Source organism: Bos mutus, chromosome 7 (assembly GCF_027580195.1).
Source record: "Bos mutus isolate GX-2022 chromosome 7, NWIPB_WYAK_1.1, whole genome shotgun sequence".
NCBI lineage: Eukaryota > Metazoa > Chordata > Mammalia > Artiodactyla > Bovidae > Bos > Bos mutus.
The window spans coordinates 43,153,594-43,163,775 of NC_091623.1; the positions used below are offsets into that span (position 1 = coordinate 43,153,594).

The 10,182-nt window shown below is 39.7% G+C and overlaps 1 protein-coding gene across 1 annotated transcript; it reads left to right on the plus strand.

Annotated features, from left to right (window-relative positions):
* Window positions 1-5,496: 5,496 nt before the first annotated feature.
* Window positions 5,497-6,459, plus strand: LOC102272208 (olfactory receptor 7C2-like). The gene has a single exon (XM_070374694.1). It carries the CDS (start codon window positions 5,497-5,499, stop codon window positions 6,457-6,459), a length of 963 nt encoding a protein of 320 aa, XP_070230795.1.
* Window positions 6,460-10,182: the final 3,723 nt, after the last annotated feature.

Here is a 10,182-nt window from a genome sequence, read left to right on the forward strand (position 1 = left end):
AGTGAAGAGGAACTAAAAAGCCTCTTGATGAAAGTGAAAGAGGAGAGTGAAAGAGTTGGCTTAAAGCTCAACATTCAGAAAACGAAGATCCTGGCATCTGGTCCCATCACTTCATGGCAGATAGATGGGGAAACAGTGGAAACAGTGTCAGACTTTATTTTTTGGGGCTCCAAAAATTTTGCAGATGGTGATTGCAGCCATCAAATTAAAAGACGCTTACTCCTTGGAAGGAAAGTTATGACAAACCTAGAGAGCATATTGAAAAGCAGAGACATTACTTTGCCAACAAAGGTCCATCTAGTCAAGGCTATGGTTTTTCCAGTGGTCATGTATGGATGCAAGAGTTGGACTGTGAAGAAAGCTGAGCACTGAAGAATTGATGCTTTTGAACTGTGGTGTTGGAGAAGACTCTTGAGAGTCCCTTGGAGTGTAAGGAGATCCAACCAGTCCATCCTAAAGGAGATCAGTCCTGGGTGTTCATTAGAAGGACTGATGCTGAAGCTGAAGCTCCAATATTTTGGCCACCTCATGTGAAGAGTTGACTCATTGGAAAAGACCCTGATGCTGGGACGGATTGGGGGCAGGAGGAGAAGGGGATGACAGAGGATGAGATGGCTGGATGGCATCACCAACTCGATGGACATTAGTTTGAGTGAACTTGGGGAGTTGGTGATGGACAGGTAGGCCTGGCGTGCTGGGTTCATGGGGTCACAAAGAGTCGGACATGACTGAGCAACTGAACTGAACTGATATGTGTGTGCGTGCTCAGTCATGCACAACCCTTTGCAACCCCATGGACTGTATAGCCCACTAGGCTCCTCTGGCCATGGAATTTTCCAGGCAAGAATACTGGAGCAAGTTGCCATTTCTTACTCCAGGGGATCTTCCCAACCCCCAGGTACTGAACCCAGGTCTCTTTCGTCTCTTGCATTGGCTGGCAGATTCTTTACCACAGTGCCTTACAAACCCATTCAGCCCATTCAAATAGCTTTGTGATATTAAGTTACTGAATATTTCTCTGCTCAGTTTCCACATTTATAAAATGAGAATAATAATAGTATCCACTTTGTGAGGTTAGTATGAAAATTAAATTAAAAGAGATAATGCACAAGAATGTTTTTGTCTCCATCACCCAGGAGGTATCTATACATATTAATGATTATTGTATACTGTTTACATATATTCATTTGTTAGATCAAAACAATAATGATCATGATAAAATGAGCTAAGGCATACAAAACTTAGCACAAATACTTGACATATGGAGGTCCTCAAGTCATTTGACTTATTTAGTAAATGTATCACTTTAATTTATTGTGTATTTGCAAATTTCCAGTCCCTGTTTTAAGAGGCTCACATTTTTGCTGATATGTGAAATGATTGTGATTATTTTCTGAAAGATTTAACTGCACATATGAACACTGCTGGGGTTATTTTTCTCTTGTACCCACTTTTTATGTTAATTTTTATTTTTGAATAATTTTAGAGAAATTTTAAAGAAAGTTACAAAGATAGCACAGAGAGTTCTCATAGTGGTGAAAATGTTTCAAAATTTGATAGAAGCAATGATTGCAAAACATCTGAATGCCACTGAATGTTACTTTAAGGTGACTATTGGTTTTTACATATTTGTTTTGTATCGACTGCCTTACTAAAATCATTTTCAGTCCAAAGAGGTTTTCTTCCTCTAATTAAAAATATTTTTTTAAAAAAAGAGGTTTTCAGTTGCCAATTTATTATCTTCAGGCAATCCATCATCTTCAAACAAATAATTGCTTTTTTGATACTTACATCTCTTGTATCTTTTCTCCTTGTACTGCATTAGCTAGAACTTTTCAGAATTGATAATAGTGATGATAAACTTTCTTTTCTTCTTCAATATTTAAAGGGGAAATCTTTTGTTCCTGCCCTCTGGTCCCACAAAGGCATTTTTGAAGGTAAATCTTGTTGTTTGCTTAATTCCCTCCTTAATTGTTGATCTATTATCCTCCATTCTGAATCAACTTTGGACACCTACATTGTCCCAGAAATAAATTAATTTCTTAGAGATTTTCTAGTTTTTTATGCCAAGTTTTAAGTAATATTTTCTTGCAAAGTTGAGCGTTTCCTTACATCTATGTTTATTTTTCTCATTCCTAATTTTAGGCATTACTGTTCTCTTTCTTATTTGATTCATTAGACTAATTTTGCATGTATGTTTGCTTTTACCAAAGAATTAGCTCTGGATTGTCTCAACTTTACACCTGTTCTTCTCTTTAATTCCTTAACTCTGCTTTTACCTTAATTCTCTGCTTTACCTAGTTCTGTTGTATGCAACTTGTATTAAAAATGTCTTCCAAATCTTTAAATGTTTTTCTTGAGGATAGACTACATGTGTGTTCATTTGTAGTTTTTGAAAGGTGTATAGAAGAAAATGAGTTGAAAAATCCAGACTCATTTTATCACTCCAAGATGATTCTTGTCCACATTTTGGTATATCTTGTTAATCATTTTCCTTGGATTTGTGCAAGGAAACTTATAAACAATCTGTACACTGATGTAATTTCTCCAGTCCAGAAATACAGATCAATTATCATCTCATAGCAGTATGTGAAGTGCTATTTCTCTTTCCACTTGATGAAATTTTGCATTCCTAGTCTTTATTTTTCTCAGTGGCTTCTTAATTGTCTCAGTGAAAAGGTATCTTATTTTACTTTCATCCTCTTAAGTTAATACTAGAAAAAAATCTCAAACATTTATTATCCTTTTTATACTTTTTAATAAATCTTTAATATTCTATGCCTTTTTCCCTGGTAATATATTAATGTTTATATGATTTATAATTAAGGCTTTATAGGTTAAAGGTACTAACTTTTATTAGTCAAATAATTATCTTTTGCATCCCAACTTTCTGCAGGGCACATTTTCTCATTAATAATTTTTCAATTTGTTGTCCAATTATTGATCTTTTCTTCCCATATTTCCATCAAAGACTTTTTATTCATAGAGAATGTCTACTTTTAAAGATTACTTATGCATGTGTGTGTGCTAAGTCGCTTCAGTCGTGTCTGACTCTATGCGACCCCATGGACTACAACCTGCCAGGCTCCTCTGTCCGTGGGATTCTCCAGGTAAGAATACTGGAGTGGGTTTCATGTCCTTCTCCAAGGGATCTTTCCAATCCATTGATTGAACCGATGCCTCTTACATCTCCTGCACTGGCAGGTGGGTTCTTTACCACTAGCGCCACCTTAGAAGCCCAAGATTACATATATTCATGTATAAATTATATTATCTATGTATTTTAATTATATTCTTCTGATAGCTTATATGGTCCCTAGCTCCACACCCAACATTTGAAATTTATTAGGGAATATGGGGATAAGATTTAACACTATTTTTTTCTAAATTATTAACCAATTGTGAAACACTTATTTGTATCTTTAAAAGGCCCTCTAAAATATATAGGAATAAAAAATGCAAGTTAAAATGATAAAATACATAGAGATATATCCTAAATTATGATAAAAATCATATTAAATAAAAACTCTAAAATTATTCCCTTGAATAAAGGAAGAATAATAAGAATTCCAACTCAACATAAATTTGAACAGCGTTGTGGAGTTTTATAGCAATGCAATAAGACTTAAAGATAAATAGATGTTGTAAATTAATACTATTTGGAGAAAGCATGTAAACATTAGAAAAAAATGTTAATTAATAAAGAAATCTAGAAAATGCCCATAACACCTTATAAATACAGAAAAGTCTAAGGTTTTCCTAATGTAATAGTGATATCAAAGATACAATGTGAAGGAATATCATTATTAATAGCATTAAACCTAAAATACATTAAAATGCCATGTAGAAATTCTGCTATTTGCAACACCTCAGATGAATCTAGAGGACATTATAATAAGTGAAAATAAGCTGGACAGAAAAGAACAAATAGTGTATGATTCCACTTACATGAAGCATCTAAAATCATCAAACCCATGGATGCACGGAATAGAATGTTGATTGGAATTATTGGCTGGAAGGGAAGGGAAATAGGGAATTCTTATTCAGTGTATCAAGATTTGTTATGCAAAATGAATAAATTCTAGAGATCTGGCATATAATGTGGTGGTGGTGGTGGTGGTCTAGTCTGACTTGCAACCCTATCAATTGTAACCCTCCATGTTCCTCTGTCCATGGAATTTTCCAGACAGGAATACTGGAGTGGGTTGCCATTTCCTTCTCCAGGGATATAACATAGTAAACAGAGTTAATAATACAGTATTGTACTCTTTAAAATATGTTAGAGGAATAGATTGCAAGTATTCATACCACACAAAAGAATACAAGGACATTTTTGGAGATGATAGGTATGTTTTTATGGGCTTCAAAGATTGCTCAGTGGAAAAAAAAATCCAGCAGCCAATGCAGGAGACTCAGGTTCCATCCCTGGGTTGGGAAGATCCCCTTGGGAGTAGGAAATGGCAACCTACTTCAGTATTCCTGCCTGGAAAATTCCATGGACAGAGGAGCCTGGCGGGCTACAGACCCATGGAGTCTCAAAGAGTCAGACAGGACTAAGCATGCACCCACCCAAAGCTAAAAATAAAAGATGATTTATGTGAAGACAAACTCAATATTTAGAAACTCTAGGAGCCTATATTTAGAAGTTCAACTTTGATTGAATTTATATAGGGACATTGATAATATAAATGAAATATACATGGTGATTAACAATAATATTAAGGTTTTTTCTTTTTTCAGCAAAAGGAGCACCCAGGGTCCAGAGGATCTAAGAAAATCTCAATGAGTGAGAAGAGCTGCCTAGAGTTAGGGAATTCCCCATTTCCATAAGCACTGAGCAGAACCACTGAGTGGTAATCCGGGATTGCAGGAAAGGGATGATTGTTTGGGGATGCAGGCAAGCACTAGAGCAGTGCTTCTCAAACTTGTTTGTGTCAGAATTTCCATGAGGGCTTGTTGAAGTGCCAAGTGCTGGCTTCACACCCAGCATAGCTGATTCAGTAGGTCAGAGATGACTCAATGAAAAAGAATCCACCTGCCAATGCAGGAGATATAGGAGATGCAGGTTCTATACCTGGGTTGGGAAGATCTCCCAGAGGAGGAAATTGCAACCCACTCCAGTATTCTTGCCTGGGAAATCCCATGGACAGAGGGGTCTGGCAAGCTACAGTCCATGGGGTCGCCAAGAGTCAGACACACAACTGAGCACACACGAAGGTCAGATGAGCCTAAAAAATGTGTATTTCTAACATTTCTAGGGATGGCTGATGGTCCTCAAGAACCACAATTTGAGAAGTGCTGAACTTGAGACAATTTTTCTAGATGTCAACAGTAACCACAATTTGTCATCAAAGAAAGTCAATCCTTAGCCAAAATGAATGACTTCATGATCTCCCTGGGTTTAGGTTAAGGATATTTCTGTCTTTCTGGGGAATGTTTATTTGGGGTAAATTTTGTATTGCTTTTTTCCTCCTTGTTGGCAAGCCCAGCAGACTCATGAAAAGAGGAAACCAAACAGGAGTCAGAAGCTTTCTCCTCCTGGGATTCACAGAGGACCCAAACCTGCAGCCTCTCCTCTTCGGGCTGTTTCTGTCCATGTACCTGGTCACATTCACTGGGAACCTGGCCATCATCCTAGCCGTCATCTCAGATTCCCACCTCCACACCCCCATGTACTTCTTCCTCTCCAACTTGTCCTTTGCTGACATCGGTTTCACCTCCACCACCATCCCAAAGATGCTGTGGAACATCCAGAAACAGAGTCAAGTTATCACCTATGCAGGCTGCCTCAGCCAGGCTTTTTTTTTCATTGTGTTTGGATGCCTGGACAATTTACTCCTGGCCGTGATGGCCTATGACCGCTTCATGGCCATCTGTCACCCCCTGCACTACATGGTCATCATGAACCCCTGGCTCTGTGGGCTGCTGGCTCTGGGGTCCTGGAGCCTCAGTGTCACAGGCTCCCTGCTCATGACCTTAACCCTTGTGAGGCCGTCCTTCTGCAGAAGCATGAAGATCACACACTTTTTCTGTGATCTTCCTGAAGTCCTAAAGCTTGCCTGTTCAAACACCATCATCAATAACACAGTGGTGTATTTTATGACTATTATCTTAGGTATTACTCCTCTCTCTGGGATCCTCTTTTCTTACTCTAAGATTTTCTCCTCCATCCTGAGAATTTCATCAGCCAGGGGGAAGTACAAAGCCTTTTCCACTTGTGGGTCTCACCTCTCGGTGGTTTCCTTGTTCTATAGCACAGGCCTAGGGGTCTACCTCAGTTCTGCAGTCACTTCATCCTCTAGGACAAGTCTGGTGGCCTCAGTGATGTACACCATGGTCACCCCCATGCTGAACCCCTTCATCTACAGTCTGAGGAACAGGGACATGGAGGGGGCCCTAGGGAGACTCATCAGCAGGGCACCATCTCTTATTCACAGGGTCTTTAGAGGGCTCTCATAAGTAACTGAGCCCATAATATTGAGGGTCAGACATCCTGGCTTCCTTCATTTAATGCTTTTCTCTTTCCTAATACTCATTTTTTAAAGAAAAACTTTCCTTGGGTCTTCACAGCCCTCTCTATTTTCCTTCATACTATATCTTTGGTTCCCTTTTTCAATTTGTAACCATATGAATTTTAACTTCATATAAATTGAACCTGATATTTTCTGTTACATTTAGTCATGATTTAAATTTCTTAAAAAATAAACTAAATCTCATGTTTTTAATATATATCTTCACAGTGAGGGGATGTATACCTATTAGGGAAATGTTGCCCTGCAAACTCATTTATAGAGATGTTTTCTGAGGCTATGTGAATCAAATCAACTGGAAGAAGTGCATTTTTTATGAATAACTTTCAGTCATATCAAAACTTAGTGATGTATATTCATTTCTGAAACATGAAGTCTGGAGCTAAACAGTTCAAAGCTGGCCTTCAAGTACTCAAGATCTTTGTGCTTTTCTGCTCTAGCTCTAGCATGAGTCTTCCACCCTCGTGGTCACAAAATGGCTTCTGCCCTTGCAGCCACTGCAACTGCATCCCAGGAAGGTGGAATGGATAAATACAATATAAAAGATATTCTTTCATCATTTATCATTTCAGCACATTCTGTCTGGCTTCCAACTTTCGTATCTGCATCCTTTGCCTAAGGGATTTCTCTAGCCTGCCCTACCCATGTTCAGAGAATTAATGTCCCAGGAATCACTCCTTAACCAGAGAGCAACAGGAGTTGGTGTATAAATCACTTGCACATTGGGTAAGATAAGTCTGTGGCATATATGTTTGTACTGGCTCCCTGTCTTTCTCCAGCAGAAGTCCACCAGTCGATTGTGGTGGTAACTGGCTTGATAAACACACCTTTTATGGCTGTATTCTCTTGCCTGACTCACAGCTCTATTTCCTGGGATCACTAAAATCTTTGTCTTAACTGGACTGAGCTACATTTCCTGTACCACATAGGCTTTACAGGAAACATCACAAAAGGTATGCCTACCCAGAACCTGTGAATGTGACATTTTTAGAAAGAGCTTCTTTGCCAATTTAATTAAGGGTCTTGAAATGAGATAACTTTGAATTACTTCAGTTCAGTTCAGTTGTGGAGTCGTGTCCGACTCTTTGCAACCCCATGAATCACAGCATGCCAGGCCTCCCTGTCCATCACCAACTCCCTGAGTTTACCCAAATTCGTGTTTATCGAGTAGGTGATGCCATCCAGCCATCTCATCCTCTGTCATCCCCTTCTCCTTCTGCCCCCAATCCCTCCCAGCATCAGGGTCTTTTCCAATGAGTCAACTCTTCACATGAGGTGGCCAAAGTATTGGAGCTTCAGCTTCAGCATCAGTCCTTCCAATGAACACCCAGGACTGATCTCCTTTAGGATGGACTGGTTGGATCTCCTTGCAGTCCAAAGGACTCTCAAGAGTCTTCTCCAACACCACAGTTCAAAAGCATCGATTCTTTGGCACTCAGCCTTCTTCACAGTCCAACTCTCATATCCATACATCACCACTGGGAAAACCATAGCCTTGACTAGATGAATCTTTGTTGGCAAAGTAATGTCTCTGCTTTTCAATATGCTCTCTAGGTTGGTCATAACTTTCCTTCCAAGAAGTAAGCGTCTTTTAATTTCATGGCTGCAATCACCATCTACAGTGATTTTGGAGCCCAAAAAAATAAAGTCTGACACTGTTTCCACTGTTTCCCCATCTATCTGCCATGAAGTGATGGGACCAGATGCCATGATCTTACTTTTTTGAATGTTGAGCTTTAAGCCAACTCTTTCACTCTCCTCTTTCACTTTCATCAAGAGGCTTTTTAGTTCCTCTTCACTTTCTGCCATAAGGGTGGTATCATCTGCATATCTGAGGTTACTGATATTTCTCCCAGCAATCCTGATTCCAGCCTGTGCTTCTTCCAGCCCAGTGTTTCTCATGATGTACTCTGCACATAAGTTAAATAAGCAGGGTGACAATATACAGCCTTGACGAACTCCTTTTCCTATTTGGAACCAGTCTGTTGTTCCATGTCCAGTTCTAACTGTTGCTTCCTGACCTGCATACAGGTTTCTCAAGAGGCAGGTCAGGTGGTCTGCTATTCCCATCTCTTTCAGACTTTTCCACAGTTTATTGTGGTCCACACAGTCAAAGGCTTTGGCATAGTCAATAAAGCAGAAATAGATGTTTTTCTGGAACTCTCTTGCTTTTTCCATGATCCAACGGATGCTGGCAATTTGATCTCTGGTTCCTCTGCTTTTCTAAAACCAGCTTGAACATCTGGAAGTTCACGGTTCATGTATTACTGAAGCCTGGCTTGGAGAATTTTGAGCATTACTTTACTAGCGTGTGAGATGAGTGCAATTGTGCGGTAGTTTGAGCATTCTTTGGCATTGCCTTTCTTTGGGGTTGGAATGAAAACTGACCTTTTCCAGTCCTATGGCTACCTCTGAGTTTTCCAAATTTGCTAGCATATTGAGTGCAGCACTTTCACAGCATCATCTTTCAAGATTTGAAATAGCTCAACTGGAATCACCTCCACTAGCTTTGTTCGTAGTGATGCTGCCTAAGGCCCACTTGACTTCACATTCCAGGATATCTGGCTCTAGGTGAGTGATCATACCATCGTGATTATCTGGGTCGTGAAGATCTTTTTTGTACAGTTCTTCTGTGTATTTAAGGGAAGCCCCTTAATCATACTCAAATACAAAATAAAAAAAATTTAAAGGTCTATACTTCCTTTTACCCATGGGATAAAATCAAATCCAAACCACAGTCCCCCCCGCCAAAAAAAAAAAAATGATCTATCTTTCCCTAGTTTCTTTATTCTTTAAAATGCAGGCTTATAAAGAAAATAGAGCTGGAAGGGGTTCTAAGGATTGGAGGCAATGGGGTCATGGATCCCTTGACAGTATGTCACACTTTGTGTGATGACCTGAGTTGTGTCCTCTACAAAATTCATATGCTGAAGTCCTAACCCCCTATACCTGGGAATGTGGCTGAATTTCAAGATGGGATCTTCAAGCCATAGTAATAAGCTTCCCAGATGGTACTAGTGGTAAAGAACCTGCCTACCAATGTAGGAGATATAAGAGATGTGGGTTAGATCCCTGGGTCAGAAAGATCCCCAGGAGGAGGGCATGGCAACTCACTCCAGTATTCTTGCCTGGAGAATCCCATGGACAGACGAGCCTCTGGAGCTATGGTCTATAGGGTCGCAAAGACTCGGACACAACTGAAGCAACTGAGCGTGCACGCAAGTTAAAATGAATTCATTCAGGTGGGCCCTACTCTAATTTGACTGGTTTCCTTAAGAAGAAGAGATTAAGACTCAGACACACACAGGAGGAAGACCATGTGAAGACACAAGGAAAAGACAACCATCTACAAGCCAAGGAGAGAGGCCTCAACAGAAACTGACACTGCTGGCATCTGTATCCATCACTTCGCTGTTTGTGTTGTTGTTGTTTTAACACAGTGAAAACTTTTATATTTGGAATTAGCCAGCTGGACTCAGTTTAGATGATCCCAATTTTTTTGGCAACATCCAAACCATCACAGTCAGGAGCCAGTCGAACATATGCCCTCTTCTCTCTGTCAGGCCTGATCATGGCATTGACCTCAGCCACATCAATGTCACAGAGCTTCTTCACAGCCTGTTTAATTTGGTGCTTGTTAGCCTTGACTTCC